The sequence below is a fragment of the Myotis myotis genome, unplaced genomic scaffold (genome assembly GCF_014108235.1).
Source record: "Myotis myotis isolate mMyoMyo1 unplaced genomic scaffold, mMyoMyo1.p scaffold_m19_p_20, whole genome shotgun sequence".
NCBI classification, from domain to species: domain Eukaryota; kingdom Metazoa; phylum Chordata; class Mammalia; order Chiroptera; family Vespertilionidae; genus Myotis; species Myotis myotis.
The window spans coordinates 11,897,515-11,915,491 of NW_023416325.1; the positions used below are offsets into that span (position 1 = coordinate 11,897,515).

The 17,977-nt window shown below is 44.9% G+C and overlaps 1 protein-coding gene across 1 annotated transcript in view; it reads left to right on the top strand.

Annotated features, from left to right (window-relative positions):
* The window catches only part of SIAE (sialic acid acetylesterase), a 44,231-nt gene extending 28,026 nt beyond the window's left edge, over positions 1–16,205 (top strand). The window contains 6 exon segments of the mRNA XM_036354039.1: positions 774–883; positions 1,427–1,560; positions 10,488–10,645; positions 12,227–12,422; positions 13,944–14,147; positions 14,149–16,205. Coding sequence (XP_036209932.1) covers positions 774–883; positions 1,427–1,560; positions 10,488–10,645; positions 12,227–12,422; positions 13,944–14,147; positions 14,149–14,199 — 853 coding nt within the window. The 3' untranslated portion in view covers positions 14,200–16,205.
* Positions 16,206–17,977: the final 1,772 nt, after the last annotated feature.

A 17,977-nucleotide genomic window follows, 5' to 3' on the forward strand; every position in this document is an offset into this window, starting at 1 on the left:
CGGCCTTCACAGACATCGTCTCGTCAGTCCTGGGAAGGCCTCTGGGAAGAGGGTGGACTTGAGCTTTTGGTTTCGCTTGGGTAAAGGTGTGCCTGTGTGAAGACATTCCATTTTGGAGCAGAAGGAATTGCCTGCGGTAAAGCAGGAGGCATCTGAAGCCAGGCCTCCCAGATCTCTGAGGACATGGAAGGGACAATTCCAAGGGCGTGGGGGAGTGGGTGCACATTCCTACAGGCATTCTACAGAGAAACTTAGGAACACGTTGAAAGCTTTTTTTTTTTTTTAAAAAAAATGTGTCCTTTCACCCAGCCGTTTCCGATCTGGGAGTTGATCTTAAGGAAATACTTAAGTCTGCACGCAATGATGAAGCTATAGGAAAGGGAATCATGGCGTTGCTTATAAAAGCAAAAAGCTTGAAACGATCTAAGTGTCTGTTCATGGAGGACTAGTCAAACAAAGCTATTGCCTTGTGTGTGAGACTCGTAATAAAACACTTCTCCTCTTCGTGGCTTTAATGACCTGATCTGGGAACTGGGGTGGCCCATGCTGAACGTGGAAAACTGACTGATACCCTTATCCTGGGAAGAACCTGGAGGTGAAATTCAGAGACTGTTCACACGTGTCCATGTGAGGCAGATCGGTTCAATGTAATTCTGTGTTGCTGTCATCAGAAATTTGCCCCAAGTAAAAGCTGGAGAGGTGCCCAGGTGAGGGATCATAATGTGATCAGTCACTAGCTCTTTCCTGACACTTGTGTGCCTTATCGATTTCAGGTTCACTTCACTGGTTTCTATAAGTGGCCCCAGTAAACACTCTGTTCTCTGGAATGCCATGATCCATCCACTACATAATATGACTCTGAAAGGCGTGATATGGTACCAGGGTGAGTGTTCGATTTGCTATTTCTCCACCGTGTCAGTTAGCTTGGCTGCATAACAAACCATCCTAGAATTTATCGACTTAGAACAAAAGCAATTTTATTTAGCTCCCTATTCTGTGGTCTAGCAGGGTCGTTTTTCTGTCTGGGCTGCTTTGGCTAATTTCCGCTGGGATCTTTATGTGTCTTTGGCCATCTGGCAAGTTGTCTGATGGCCGGGTGACTTAGAATGGCCTCTCTTCCATGTGTGTTGGCTGGGGTCCCGGGGTTCTGTGCCGCCCCCCCTTCAGCAAGCTAGCTCAGACTTATTTACTGTTTACATAGCAGTTTCAGGGTTCCAGGTATATCGAGAGAGCAGACCCCCGAACTGAAGCACTTTGCAAGCCTGCTTGTATCATGTTTGCCGATACCCCTGTCGGCCCGAGCAAGGCCAGTCCAGAGAGACTGCAGGGAGGCCCACTTCCTAAGGCAGGGCTAGAGGTTGGGGAGTATTGTGTGGCCATTTTTGCTTCTACCCCAAACTTCTGTCACCACTTGGACCGTTTCCAGGGGAGGCCAACATCGACTTTAACAGGGACCTGTACAACTGCACATTCCCCGCGCTCATTGAGGACTGGCGCCAGACCTTCCACCTCGGCTCTCAGGGGCAGACGGAGCGCCTCTTCCCGTTTGGGTTTGTGCAGGTACGTGTGGAGGGGAGGAGGGTCTACGGACCTTGCCATGGGGATGTGCCACTGAGACCTCCTTCCTGGAACCCATATTCTTCTTTCACCCTCATAGCCGCTGGTCAGGGGCTGAATGTATGGCTTAATTCATCTCTGTTCACTGCGGGGACAAGTGAGTCTTTTAAAAAGTTAAGAAGTAACTAATATGTCTTCCTATTAAAAAAGTACTGCATATTTGTTAGAGAAATATGCAAAAGATAAGCTAAAAAACATTTATAATTCCACCATCCAGAAATAAGTAGACTTTTCTGCTCATTATTTGTGAAATAGGATCCATACTACAATAGTGTACCATATCTTGCTTTTTCTTTCTCATAATGTTATATTGTGAACATTTTTCATGCTAATAAATAGATTTTATTTATTATACTTATTTATTTTAAAAATATTTTTATTGATTTCAGAGAGGAAGGGAGAGGGAAAGAGAGAGAGAGAGAGAGAGAGAGAGAGAGAGAGAGACAGACAGACAGACATTGATGAGAGAGAATCATTGATCGGCTGCCTCCCGCATACCCCACCCTGGGGATCAAGCCCACAACCTGGGCATATGTCCCAACTGGGAATCGAACCATGACCTCCTGGTTCATAGGCCAATGCTCAACCACTGAGCCAATAAATACTAATCTTGGGCACATTTTAAAAATATATATATATTTTATTGATTTTTTACTGAGAGGAAGGGAGAGGGATAGAGAGTTTGAAACATCGATGAGAGAAAGACATCAATCAGCTGCCTCCTGCACACCCCCCAGTGGGGATGTGCCCGCAGCCAAGGTACATGCCCTTGACCGGAATCGAACCTGGGCCCCTTCGGTCCATAGGCCGATGCTCTATCCACTGAGCCAAACTGGTCAGGACTTGGGCACAATTTATAATGATTACAGAGTACTCTGAAATATGGTTATATTATAATTTATTTAACTAGGCCTTGATAAATGGGCACTGAGTTTGCTTTAAACGTTTTGCTTTTATAAGCAGCAGCATGCTTCTATTCCTTGCAGCTAAATCCTTACATGCATGCTTAATTTTTTCCGTAAGATAAATGCCCAGGAATGAAATTGCTAGGTTAAATTGAATACTTTTTAAGGCTCTAAACCTGTTCCCGAATTTCCCTATAGAAGTTTATGAGTGGGTATAAATGTATGCCCTTAGCAACAGTGTGTGAGCATGTTCCCTTCCCCACACCCTCCCTAACTTGGTGTTATCCCTGCCACTCCTTAGAAGGGACCTCGTTCTCTCACTCCCAGCCCATGGGCACATGCTCTTTGCCTGAAATAATCTCTCTCTCCCACACTTTCCCAGCTAACTTTTACTTCTCCTGCAGCTCTCGCCCTGGGTATCACTTAGGAAGCCCTCTGTGACTTACCGAAGTTTGAGTAAGGTGGTAGTTCTGACTTTGCTGGAACACAGGAAATTAAACAAGTAAAATGTTATAAAACCAAGACCCAACTCACGACGCAGTGAGGGAATGGGCTTTAACATCTGAGTTGGACAGAATACTCCCAGACAGCTGCCTCTGGAGGTCCACAGTTTCCCTTCCCACCAGCCACCCATCTCCTCTACCTCGTCCTACTTTACCATACTTTTTTTGGATAAAGATTTTTATAGACACTCTTTGCACTTATAACTACTTTACAATCATTTTCTTTCTTACATTTATTTTGACTTTGAAACAAGATTATTCTGCTCATTATTATCAAAATAGCAACTCCTGTCACAGTTCTGAGTTACTGTTGGTGGAACTACATTTGGGTTTTGAGGTACTTTTTTGTCTCTTAGCCTGTGTACTTGCTGATTTAAATGTGACTTCAGCCAGCTCAATCCAGAAGTATGTGCTGAATGCTTGCAATGTGCTCCGAACTGTGCGAGGTGCTGGAAACAGCACGAACCAGAGACCTTGTCCTGGCACCGAGGCCTCCCAGTTTAGTAGACTCCCCTTAGCCTCTGGGCTTAACTTGATGTCATCAACAAAAATATGTTGGTCACATGTGGAATACCGAGACTATAAACATCTACCTTCAAAGGGAGATACCGGATCACAGCTGCCTTCAGATCGAAGCCAGCCTGCCTGGATTCCGATCCCAGCCCCGGCACTTCTTCAGCTATGCGATTTTGAACAAGATATCAAACTCCTTTGTTATTTTAAGTGTTAGTTAATCCATGTAAAGCTTGGCACATGTCAGATAAAGTTAGTGTTTGCTTTTGTTTATTTATTATTTTTATTGATTTCAGAGAGGAAGGAAGAGGGAGAGAGAGAGAGAAACATCAGTGATGAGAGAGAATCATTGATTGGCTTCCTCCTGCACGCCCCACACTGAGGATTGAGACCGCAACTGGGGCATTTACCCTGACCAGGAATCGAACCGTGACCTCCTGGTTCATAGGTCAATGCCTCGACCACTGAGCCACGCCAGCTGGGCAGTGTTTGTTTTTATTAATGAGAGAGGCCAGAAAATCTGGAGGGACAGTGGTCTGTAAAGAAAGATGAATGTTGGGTTTGAAGTGATGCTTGCAGGAACTGGAGCACCGTTAGCGATGCAGGACTCAAGCTCAGTAGATAGACCAGGGCCAGACGCATGTGTCAGAGATTACTCATGGAGAGGTGGCCTGAAGCATGGTGGGGGCAGGCGTCCCTGTGACGCTTTCTTAGAAGGGGTTTGGAGTGGAACAGACTGCAAAGTGCAGTATGTTATTTGTAAAGCCCTCTGGATGTGGCCACCTTCCTATTCTTTGGCTATTATATGCCTTCAGAAACAGCAGCAATTCTACTAATCACCATGGGAGGCTGAACAGCACCCAGCTGTAGCCTTAGGAAAAACAATTTGGTTGTGGAGTGTGCTGGTGCCCCCATGTGGCCAGTATGTGCTAGTGCAATCAATGAAATGGGAGTGGAGAATTGCAGGAATTCTCGGCAAAACTGCCATTTTTTTTTTTTTTTTATCCCTGTCTTGTTCCTGTTCTTAGGGGAAATGAATTAAGTTTTTGCTCATGGAGTATGATGTTGACTGTAGGTTTGTTATATAAGGCTTTTATGTTGCGGTATGATCCCTCTATTCCCACTTTGCTGAGAGTTTTTATCAAGAAGGGGTGTCAGATTTTGTCAAATGTTTTTTCTACATTGATTGATATGATTATGTGATTTTAGTCTCTCAGTTTGTTTATGTGATGTATCATGTTTATTGATTTGCGGATATTGAACCATCCTTGCATCCCCAGAATAAATCCCACTTGATCATGGTGAATGATCTTTCTAATGTAATGCTGGATCTGATTTGCTAGAATTTTGTTGATTTTAGCATCTATGTTCATCAAGGATATTGGCCTGTAGGTTTCTTTCTTTGTGGTGTCTTCATCTAGTTTTGGAATTAGAGTAATTCTGGCTTCACAGAAAGATCTTGGAAGTGTCTTCCTCTTGAATTTTTTGAAATAGTCCAAGGATGATAAGGTTAGTTCTTCTTTGAATGTTTGGTAGAACTCCCTTGTAAAGCTGACTGGACCAGGGCTTTTGTTTGCTGGAAGATTTTTATTACTGCTTCAATTTCTTCAGTAGTTATTGGCCTATTCAGGTTTTTTGATTCTTCCTGATTGAGTTTTGGAAGCTTGTATTTTTCTAAGAATATGTCCATTACATTTAGGTTGTCCAGTTTGTTGTAATAGCATTATTCATAGTAGTATTTTTTCATAATCTCTTGTATCTGTGGGGTCAGTTGTTACTTCACCTCTTTCATTTCTGATTTTTTTAATTTGGGTCCTCTCTCTACTTCTTGGTGAGCCTGGCTGGAGGTTCATCAATTTTCTTTATCCTTTCAAAGAACTAGCTCATGGTTTTATTGATCTTTTGATTTGTTGTTGTTCTTTTGGTTTGTTTGTTTTTGTCTTTATGTCATTTATTTCCACTCTGATCTTTATTATTTCCTTCCTTCTGCTCACTCTGGGGTTTCTTGTTGCTTTCTTTCAAATTCTTTGAGTTGTAGGGGTAGATAATTTATTACCATTTTATTTTTTTTAGGTAGGCCTGTAGAGCTATAAACTTCCCTCTCAAGACTGCTTTCTCTGTGTCCCATAGATTTTGGATTGTTGTGTTTTCATTGTCATTTGTTACCAGGATGCTTTTTACTCATATTTTGATCTCTTTGGTAACCCAATCATTATTTAATAGCATGCTATTTAGCCTCTAAGTGTTTGATTTTTTTTCATTGTTTTTATTGTAGTTGATTTCTAGTTTTATGCCATCGTGGTTTGAGAAGATGCTTGATATGATATCTATCTTCTTGAATTTTCCTGTGTCCCAATGTGTGGTCTCCCTTTGAAAATATCCCACGTGCACTTGAGAAGAATGTATATTCTGTAGCTTTGGTGTGAAATGTTCTGAAGATTTTAATTAAGTGCATCTGATCTAGTGTGTCATTTAGGATTGATGTTTCTTTGCTGATTTTTTTTTATTTTTTTATTTTTTTATTTTATTTTTTTAATTTTTATTGCTTAAAGTATTACAAAGGGTATTAGATATGTGTCCATTTTATCCCCCCGCCCTAGACAGTCCCCTAAAAACTGCCATTTTGAGACACTTCCTTGGCAAGAGTGACTGTTGTTGGCATTTCTCCCTGTTGTGCGGCAGGCAGGTACTTACCCTAGAGCAGCGGTTCTCAACCTTCTGGCCCTTTAAATACAGTTCCTCATGTTGTGACCCAACCATAAAATTATTTTCGTTGCTACTCCATAACTGTCATGTTGCTACTGTTATGAATCGTCATGTAAATATCTGATATGCAGGATGGTCTTAGGCGACCCCTGTGAAAGGGTCGTTCAACCGCCAAAGGGGTCGCGACCCACAGGTTGAGAACCGCTGCCCTAGACCTTTCTGGTAGCTTTGTTACCGCGATTCCCATCCCGGCACTGATGGGTGAATAAGGTTCCACCTTCAGTCTTCTGGGTGTCTTGTGGGAAGAAGTGGGGTGACTCATGGATCTTTTAATGAAATTTTCTAGTTTTCATGACATCCCATTATGAAGCTTCACTACCTTTTATCATTTCATCGATTAAAGCCAATTTGCATGAGATTTTAATAAGAGAATCGGAAATATCGCCTACATCCCACATCATACTGTCCACATAAGAAATGTTCCGCCGTGGCCGGGTGGCTCGGTTGGTTGGAGCGTCATCGTTCCCCTAGACCAGGGGTCGGCAGACTCATCAGTCAACAGAGCCAAATATCAACAGCACAGCGATTGAAATTTCTTTTGAGAGCCACATGTTTTAAACTTAAACTATATAGGTAGGTACATTGTTATTCACTTAATTAGGGGACTCCTGACTGACTGGCTCACTCAACTCCTGCATAAATCACGAGCGCCTCCCCCATGCTGCGTATCCCACGGCCCGCCTGCGCCACATCTCCCGGCCAACGGACCGACACCCCCCACTTCTAACGCCACTTCTTCAAAATAGACTTGCCCAGGCCGGAAAACCGACTTCTGCTCATGGGCCACGAAGTTTCAATCGCACTGTACGTGTGCGCCTGCATGTGGTATTTTGTGGAAGAGCCACATTCAAGGGGCCAAAGAGCCGCATGTGGCTCACGAGCTGCTGTTTGCCGACCACTGCCCTATACCAAAAGGTTGCAGGTTCAATCCCTGGTCAGAGTACATACAGGAGGCAACCAGTCAATGTTTCTCTCTCACATTGATGTGTTGGGTGTTGTTTTTTTCTCTCTCCTTTCCTCTCTCTATAAAGTCAATAAACACATCCTAGGGTGAGGATTAAGAAAAACAAAAAGAAAATGTCCAAACCTGTAGGGAATTTTTTACTTTATTTATTTTATTTTTGTTAATCCTCACCAGAGGACATTTTCCCCATTGATTTTTAGAGAGAGTGGAAGGGAAACAGGGAAGGAGGGGGAAAGAGAGAGAGAGAAACATCCATGTGAGAGAGACACATCAGTTGGTTGCCTCCCATGCACATGCCATGAATGAGGACAAACCTGCAATCCAGGTGTGTGCCCTTGACCAGGCATCAAACCTGAGACCCTTTGGTGTACGGGCCGATGCTCTAACCATTGAGAACACTGGCCAGGGCTTTATGAGTTTATTGAGCCAAATGGAAGACAATTGCTAGTAAGCAAAATCCCAGCGGATGGAGATTTGCTCCAGAGAATGGCAGTTGTGCAGCTTGTTTTATATACAGTGGGGCCTTGACTTACGAGTGTCCCGACTAACGAGTTTTTCGAGATACGAGCTGTCTCTCAGCCAGTTCTTTGCTTTGCGTTGCAAGGTTAAATTCGGGTTACGAGCCAGCTTCAGATACCCCACCGCTAGTTGGCACAGCGAACGTCACAGTGAACGCCACAACATCAGCCCAGCATCACGTGTTTCACTCGTTCACTTTTTGATTTGACATACGAGTAATTTGAGTTACGAGCCCCATCACAGAACGAATTAAACTCGTAAGTCAAGGCCCCACTGTATTGGAATCAAAGCAGATGGAAGGAAGTTACATGAAACGCATTAGTGGCAGGATAAGGCGGTGGGAGAAAGCAAAGCGGGGAAAGCTCTAGGACTGGATAAAAGGTAAAATAGAAAGACACTTCTTTTACATGGGTGGGTGCAGGATGGTTAACTAACGTGTACATAGAGGTGGCATGCGGAGAACAAGATGACAGTGAGGTGTCCGTGGTGTCCTGTCGGGTGCGGTAGGTGTGCTGTAAGAGGTCTGGACAAGGAGATTACGCTGACATTTCAAAGATCTGTTATCTTAGATGCAAAAAGACAATGGACAGGCTCACCTCAGGTAAAGACTGACCTTTGTCAAGGGAGCTACAGGCCTGGGACTGGACTACCCGCCATGATGCGCTTTTACTTAGGAAGTTTTCTGGTCAGACCATCTGTGTGGTTACTCTAAGCCTCTGAGTTTGTAAGGCCGCCCTGCAGGCCTCCCTGAGCTGGCCGGGGTTAGTATGTGGCCCCTTTTCGTCCCCATGCCCTTCATCACATATCCCTTCTGCTACGGTTGCAGCCTCTCCAGTGTTTTCCTGGTGACCTTCTACTCTTTCTGGAACAACTCCAGGGGCAGGAAATGCCCTCTATTCAAAGTGCGGCCACATTTATAGGGATGATCTCAGGTGTTTGTTTCCTGGGCCATGTGAGTCACGAACCTGGGAGAAACAGTCTGTTCCTAATGCAGCTCTTCTGATGGGGACAGACATTTTACAACAGCCATGTGGTTGCTCACCCAGGCCGTTTCCCAATGTCCGGCTTGGCCTACTGTTAGGTCATGGCTTATAAAGAGAGATAAGAGGTTGATGCCTCGAGTTGGCTGAAACTACGGCTAAGAATAAGGCGCTATCTAAAGCAGAGGACAGGGTGATACAAACATCAGAGAAGGAAGGAATAGCGGGACCATGTGCATTGTAGTAACTTTTCTGGAGCTTCTGCCCTTTGCAAGAATAGGAATCTATCCACTTTTCATCTAGATGAAAGCAAATGCTGTGTACTCAGCTATGCATACAGAATCCATGACTTAAAATAGCATTGATGATTATGGCTCACGTATTGGAGTGGCTGGGGGTTGATGGACGTTGGCTGAGCCCCACTGGGCACTTTCCTGTCTCCGTGGGTCCGCTGGGGGCTCTGCTGCAGGCCAGGCTTGGCTGGTTGGCTGAGATGAGGCAGCTCTGTCCCACAGCCGTCAGCCTCCTTTCGAGAGCAGCGGGCTAGCCCGGGTATGCCATTCTCATGGCGATGGCAGAGATGCAAAAGAGTGAGTGGAACCATGCTAGGTCTCTTGAGGCGAGGCTAGGACTTGACACACCGTAACTTCTGTTTCATCGATTGGCCAGAGCAAACGACGTGGCTGAGCTCAGAATCAGGTGCTGGGGAGATGCACTTTTCCTCTTAATAGGAGAAGCCATAGAGCCATATGACAAGAGGGTGTGGATATAGGAAGGTGTAAAGAATTGGGACCTTAGCCCCAGCTGGTTTGGCTCAGTGGGTAGAGTATCAGCCTGCAGACCGAAGGGTCCGCAGTTTGATTCCTGTCAAGGGCACGTACCAGTGTTGCAGGCGCACCCTGACAAGGGCCAGGGTTGTGCAACCAATCAGTGTACCTCTCTCACATTGATGTTTCTCTCTCTTTGTCTCTCCTCCTCCCTTTCACTCTCCCTAAAAAAATTAAAAAGATATTTTTAAAAAATAATTGGGACCTTTGATGCAATTTGTCCACATGCTCAAAGACAGAGTCCTCTTTGCTTTCCTACAAACACTGCCTAGCCCTGTGTTGTACGCAGATGTGTCCATCACCTACTGCTTTGCAACAAATGACCCCAAAACACGGTGTCTTAAAACATCAGCCACTGGTTTCGCTCATGCCTCCGTGGGCTGGCCAGGCGGGCTCAGTGGGATGGCGCCCCTCTGCTCCCTGTGACATCGTGGGCTAGCTCTGTGGCTGCAGTTTGAACGTAAGGGTCTAGAATCCGCATCACTGGCCCCTCTGCTGGGATTGCTGGGGCAAAATGCCTGTCTCCTTCATGATCTTCCAGTGTCCAACGCCCCTCTCTCTACATCATTCCTCCAGCAGGGCAGCTAGACTTTTTTTTTTTTTTTTTTTTACCGGCCATCTCAGGGTCTCTGTGGTCAGAGAACATCACACACGTAGCCTAGATTCCACGGGAGGAGACATCGACTCCGCATCGTGGTGAGGGCAGTGGCAGAGTTACACTGGGGCAGGTGGGATGAGGGATTCTGCCACGACAGTGAGAAGCTCAGGAGATACTTGTTGAGTGAACTTCTGAACAAATGAATGAAGCAGAACCAGGGTTTGCTTGCGAAAAGACTCCAGTGTAGGATTCTGCTGCAATAAAATTCTGACGCCGCCATCTCTCTGCTTCCTAGTTGTCTGCAGTTTTGTCTGATGAAGACTCAGATGATCGATTTCCCCAGATCCGTTGGCATCAAACAGCAGACGTTGGCTATGTCCCCAACCGAAGGATGCCCAACACTTTCATGGCTGTAGCTATGGACCTCGGTGACAGGACCTCGCCTTTCGGCAGGTATGGGTGCCTCTTGGGCTTTGTTTGAATAATCATATGTTCCTGATCTGTGGCCTTCACTGTGATGTTCACTTGTGAGAGGAGAGAGAGTAGATGGCCTAAGGATTGGACCCTAGAAGCAGTTGCTAGAGCAGCGGTTCTCAACCTGTGGGTCGCGACCCCTTTGGGGGGTCGAACGACCCTTTCACAGGGGTCGCCTAAGACCATCGGAAAACATATATAATTACATATTGTTTTTGTGATTAATCACTATGCTTTCATTATATTCAGTTTGTAACAATGAAAATACATTCTGTATGTCAGATATTTACATGACGATTCATAACAGTAGCAACATTACAGTTATGAAGTAGCAACGAAAATAATTTTATGGTTGGGGGTCAACACAATATGAGGAACTGTATTAAAGGGCCGCGGCATTAGGAAGGTTGAGAACCACTGCTCTAGAGTCATTTACACTGGGATGTGCTGTAGTAATAAAAAAAAAAAATAAGAACCCTCAACATCTCAGTGCTGTGATGCAACAAAAATGTATGTCTTGTTCACGCTCCATGTCCAAAGGCCAGCAGAGAGGCTTTGCCATCGTGGCCGCCCACAGATCCAGAGAAACGAGGCCCCGCGTCGATCTGTCCCTCCACGGTCGCCTGAAAGTCCCACACTGGCAACTAAGTGCTCTCCCTGGAAGCAGCACAAGACCCTGCTGCCCACGTCGCATTGTCCACCCGCAGTCGCGTGGCCATGCCCAGCTTCAGGGAGAGGGAAGCGTGATTCTGCCACGGCCTCAGAGGAGGAGCAGAGGAGTGTTTGGGAGTGGCCCCGACCACCACCACATGCTAGCTAGCACAGGGTACAAGGGGGTTTCAGTGCAGCCCAACGCAGTGTCTGGATTATCGTAGGAGCTTGAACTAGTGTTTGTTTATTTTTTAATGAATGGTTATTGAATGAACAGATAAACCCTGGAGGGGACCAAGTAATGAATAGATGGTTCAGATGAAACACAGGCTCTGCTGTTTGGGATAGTCTTATGAGTTAGCTCTCCTTGGTTAGTTCTAGCACCTTCCCTCCCTCCCTCCCTTCCTCCCTCTCTCTTTCCCTCCCTCCTGCCGTCTCGCCCTCCTTTTACTTCTTCCTTCCAAGTCATCTGTTATTCAAGGTTTCCAGCCCATAGATGGCCCAGAGCCCCAACTGTGATTATCACTCACCATTTCTCTTAAGCTGACCAGCCATTGTCTATTAGACTCAGCCAACTTTATTCTCACCTTCTGGGGGTGCTTTGTAATTTCCTTTTTTAAAAATCTGGTTATTGCCCTAGCTGGTTTGGCTCAGTGGATGGAGCAGCAGCCTGCGAACTGAAGGGTCCTGGGTTCAATCCCGGTCAAGGGCACATGCCTGGATTGTGGGCTCGATCCCCAGTAGGGGGCGTGCAGGAGGCAGCTGATCAATGATTCTCTCTCATCATTGATGTTTCTCTCTCTCTCTCCCTCTCCCTTCCTCTCTGAAATTAATAAAGGTACATTTTTTAAAAATCTGGTTATTATTGAGCTCAAACCCAAAGTTCAGTACTTGTGTTTTGTCCTGCAGCATCCACCCTCGAGATAAGCAGACCGTGGCCTACCGGCTGCACCTGGGGGCCCGAGCTGTGGCTTATGGGGAGAAGACGCTGACCTTCCAGGGACCACTGCCTGAGAAGATAGAGCTCTTGGCCGACAAGGGGCTGCTCAGCCTCACGTACTCCCAGCAAATTGAGGTGCAGAGGCAGGACCACGAGATATTTGAGGTGAGAATAGCAGAAACAATGGGGGTTCCTCCTGAATGGGGATTCAGTATCAGGATTTCCTCCACAGTGAGGCCCACCTCTTCAATTTAACGTAACTGCGAGGCAGGGCTTGGTTGGTAGAGGGGCTGAGTTTATCTAAGAGGGGCAAATAAACAGCCCTTAATTATTTGCCTTGAGCGGCGATTTTCAGCCCCTTTCGTCTGATGGCACACCTCAACTAATTACTAAAATCCTTATTTTCTTCCCAATCTGACCAAAAAATAGGTCTGATTTTGATTCATTCACACCATATGGCTATTGTGTTGGCCGTTGTCATTTCTGCATTTGACAGTCTAAGCGAAAAGCGGTCAGTGCCCCTAATATTCAGGTATTTTATGCTTTAAGAATTCATGCGGCACGCCGGTAGACAGTCGCTGGCTTAGAGGCAGTTTTGATAGACAGGACAATCAAGGAAGGGAAAACGAGTCCATATTTAAATGATACTCCTTTTGTGTCTTCCCTCCAAAGCAGCCATCTCTGTCCTGGGCAGGGCCTGCAGCATTATTTGCAGGTTGCCTGTTGAAAGGATCCTTGCTCCAGAATATCCTCCTCGTCCTTAGATGTCTCTTTCATCCTAAATTCTGACATCCTTTTGAGTTTAGTGTCTCCTATAAGAGGCTTAAACCTGGTGATTTGGAGCTTGGTGTGATTTGCATAATGAAAGTACTTTCTTCTAAAGATCATCCCTCAGTGACACTGGGGCTGTTGACTGAAGAGGTTCTTCTGTAGATGGAACATTTACATGAGTGTCTGGGAACCAAGAGGCCATTGCTGGGGCTGGGGCATCCGGGAAGAGGGCACTGGAGGAGATGAAAGGGTATTTAAACCAACTTTAGTCACACAGGCGTTTATCCAGGGCAGCTTCTCCTCTGGAACCCGGTGCTTGGTCAATGCTCATGCCACTTAGCTTCTGGGCCCTGGGTGTTAGGGGAATTCTAGCTCCCAGGGGGCTTCTGCATTGTCTCCACTTTTGTCAGTATCTGGCAGTCCGTCCATCATCTGGACCCAGAATCACAGTTGCGGTCAGAATGTAAGCTTGGGCACTGGATCATTTATGTTCCCTTCCCGGGATTGCTGTCTGACTTAAGGCCTCATTATCCAAAGTTCCTTTGTGCCCTTCCCTCGTTCCTCAGCTCCGTGGCAGGGCCACAGGGAGCAGCAGCTTTAGCGTTTGTCAGGAGGGTGACAGCAAGGATGTTTGGGGAACCTTCCCCCAGTGCTGGATGTGATGGTGCTTCCCCATCTCCCTCCGTAGTTTATGCTTTGCTGGTTGAGTTATTTATTTCATCATATGAATATTGGTTGTCAACCGGTGGCTGTAGTGACCAGACTGACTCAGATTTGCTCTGGTTGCTGTAGAAAGTGGGTTCTTGGCCCAAAGTGGCTTTCTCTCCCTACGGTCTGTCTCAAAGAGCAATTCCCAGCCTCGAGGAGCATCCTTCTGCCTGACCTGACCCTTCCTATTTATGCCTCTCTCATTAGATCTCGTGTTGTGGTGACCATCAGTGCAAGTGGCTTCCAGCTCCCATGAACACTTCCTCCACCCAGACCCTGGCCCTGAGTATCAGTTCTTGTCCCGGCGCCGTGGCCGCTCTCCGCTATGCCTGGGCCACTTGGCCTTGCGAATACAAACGGTGTCCCCTATACCACCCCAAGAGTTCCCTGCCAGCCCCTCCCTTCATTGCTTTTTATTGCAAACCAGATGCCTGGACGTCACAGCAAGGCTGCGATGATTTAGTGCAGTAGGATCAGATCTTAGACATAAGTAAATGACAACAAAAAAATAGATTTAATTTTGATTCATTCACACCAATAGCTATTATTGTGTTGGCTGTTGGGTGTTTTCTTGTTTTTGTTTTTTTTTTAAATTTGACAATCTAAGGGAAAAGAGGTCAGTGCCATGACTAAATAGTCAGGTATTGCATGTTTTAAAAATTAGATTTGGGCATTTAGGAGTTTAAATGATGACAACTGTTGCTTTTAAAGGAAATTAACAGAAAAACTTCATTGGAGAGTTCCCAGCCAGCCTGGGACTGTTTCTGTATTCTGAGAGGAGCCAGGGCTGGTGAACAATGAAATGCCTGCCTTTTGTCCTCTAGTTGGGCTGGCGCCTGTATTGGACTCATGCCAACCTACAAGCAAATTGAACCTCAATGTCATTCACTTCTCATAACTGGGAGTGGAACATCTAGCTCAGCCGTGGGCAAACTACGGCCCGCGGGCCGGATGCGGCCCGTTTGAAATGAATAAAACTAAAAAAAAAAAAGACCGGACCCTTTTATGTAATGATGTTTACTTTGAATTTATATTAGTTCACACAAACACTCCATCCATGCTTTTGTGCCGGCCTCCGGTCCAGTTTAAGAACCCATTGTGGCCCTCGAGTCAAAAAGTTTGCCCACCCCTGCTCTAGCTGGCCCACATGGCCTTGAAGTTTCTTCCAACCCTCGTTTCCTCAGTTCTGGGTGTAAGAGGACGTGTTAGATGTTTCCCTCTGAGCCAAATACAGTTCTGCTCTTTCAGTTCCAATGATGATAATGTGGCTGGTGAAAGCTAACAAAGCAGAACCATGTGTAGGCACTTGGGGAGGTACTGAGGCCAGCCTTACGAATGAAGAGAAAGGTGAATGAAGCGTGGTAAAGGAGGTGCTCAGGCTGCCAGTAACAGGTCCTGGGGATCACCAGCTGAGAAAGATGTGACATTGGAGGTCACTGAGGAGCAAGCAGGTTGTTAGAGATCATTATAAATCTCAGGCCCTGGCCAGCATTGCTCAATGATCAGAGCGTCTGCCCACGAACCCACGGGTCATGGGTTCGATTCTGGTCAAGGGCGCACATACCTGGGTTACAGGTTCCCCGCCCCAACTGGGGCTTGTGCGGGAGGCAGCCAATTGATGTGGCTCTCTCACACGGATGTTTCTCTCCTCTCTCCCTCCCACTCCCTTTCACTCGCTCTAAAATCAATGGAAAAAATATCCTCCAGTGAGGAGGAACAAAACAAAACAAAAAAATACATGTCGGCTCTTTAAAGGTACGAGTTTTAACTATAAAAACGATAATCCAGATGGAAGAAAAAAGTGAGGCTGGAAGTGAAGCTACTTGATAAGTATTTAGAAAAATAATCCCATGGGACAAATGTGAAAGAGGGCTCTTGTGTGTTCTGTTAAGAATCAATGCTGTTTATTGGTTGATTAAAACCAGTTCACGGCTCTTGACGATTGTGTGTTGTCTATTAGAAGTTAGAAATGAAAGTGTAAGTCACACATTGTTTGAAGGGATGCCGGGTGAGAAATGCCTCATCAGGCAGTTTTGTCATGTGAACATGAGAGTGTACTTACACAAACCTAGATGGTGAACCTACTGCTCCTGGGCTCCAAGCCCATACGGCATGTCACTGTAGCACTGTAGGCAGTTTTAACACAGTGGTATTTGTGTATCTAAACATACAAGAGGCACAGTGACAAAATGGTATAAAGGATAATCACGGTACATCTGTCCAGGGCATTTACCATGAAAGGAGCTGGCAGGACCGGGGCTGCTCCGGGCGTCAGTGAAGGAAGGGGTGGGTGAATGTGAAGGCCCAGGACATCACGTGCACTACTGCAGACTTTATGAACACCGCACACCTAGGCTGCTCTAAATTAACATAAAATATTCTTCTTCAATAATAAATTAACCTTTGCCCTGATGGGCTTGGCTCAGTGGATAGAGCATCGGCCTGTGGACTGAAGGGTCCCAGGTGCAATTCTAGTCAAGGGCATGTACCTTGGCTGCAGGCACATCCCCAATAGGCGGTGTGCAGGAGGCAGCTGATCGATGTTTCTCTCTCATCAATGTTTCTGTCTATCCCTCTCCCTTCCTCTCTGTAAAAAATCAATAAAATATATTTTAAAAAATAAAATTTAAAAAAATGAACCTTAGCGTACTGTAACTTTTTTACTTTATAAACTAGATAGTTAAGCTCAGGTTACTTTCATCCCCAAAACCTACAGCACACAGTTTGAAAAATGAGGATTAGGAAGTGGCTATGTTAATGAAGTCATCTAAAATTTATTTTTAATTGTTGAAAACTGAAAAAATTCCGTGGGAACTCAGGTTATTTCTCAAATGAAATGACATTTTACTGTTTGAAAAATAAAATTTATAATCACTGTAGATGATTTGGACGCTAATAAAAAGTATAAGCAAGTAAAAATTACCCCAAAATTCATCATTTGGAGAGAAGCACTAATATTTTGGTGAACAGTCACTTGATTTGTTTGGGTCCTATTTTACACACTAATTGGATATTATTTTTAATCTGTTTTTTACTTGTTCTAACAAAATAATTTTCCTATGTAAATTGAATATAGATTTAGTGTGACATTCTGTGGAAACCCCATTTAAAAAAATGTTTTTTATTGATTTTTTTGAGAGAAAGAAACATCTATCGGTTGCCTCCTGCATGCACCCCAACTGGGGACTGAACCCACAACCTGGGTATGTGCCCTGACTGGGAATCAAACCTGCGACCTTTCGGTGCCTAGGATGACTCTCAACCATCTGAGCCACAGTGGCCAGGGATGGGAGCCCCATTCTTTAAGTAATTCCCCATTAGTGGACAACCAATTTTTTTGTAATTTTCCACAGTATCACTAATACTGTGATAATTGTTACTTGCAAACTAATTTCCTTAGGGCCCTTAATGTGGAATAACAGGTTTAGGATAAATGTATTTAAAATTTTGATACCAACAGCTTTATCTTCCCAGGAGACCAACAGTTTACATTCCCAACAAGGTACAGTCCCATTTTTTTATCTCATTCTCATCGATACTGCACGTTGTCAAATCCAAAACACCCTTAATAATTCAGTAGATGAAAAGATATTTTAAGCATAAGGCAGTATTTTTCAAGTTTTTAAAAATGATCCATAGGAAAAACATTTGACATTCCATGTATTCCCATACATGTGAATGCATGTGAGATATTTATATAAATACATATATACACATCATAGTTGATACCAAAGTTTCAATCTTTTGACATGCAATGCACTCCAATATATTCTAATTATTTTATTTTAAAAGATGCACATCTTGACTCCCTAAGTTTAAGAACAGCAAATGGGTTCTTAATGTTCTTGGAAAGCTACAAAGTGAACACTCTTTAATAAGCATAAACTGCACACTTATTAAAAAAATGTCTTTCCGCCCTAGCCAGTTTGCCTCAGTGGATAGAGCGTCGGCCTGGGGACCAAAAGGTCCCAGGTTTGGTTCCGGTCAAGGGCACATGCCCGGGTTGTGGGCTCAATCCCCAGTGGGGGACGTGCAGGAGGCAGCCGATCCATGATTCTCTCTCATCGTGGATGTTTCTATCTCTCTCTCACTCTTCCTTCCTCTCTGAAATCAATAAAAATATATTTAAAAAAAAAAGTCTTTCTTAAAATGAGCCTTTCTTTTAATATGTTTTACTCAAGCTATAATGGAATGGAAAGGTAATTTCTATATGATAAAAGCAGCCTATGTCATTTCTGTGT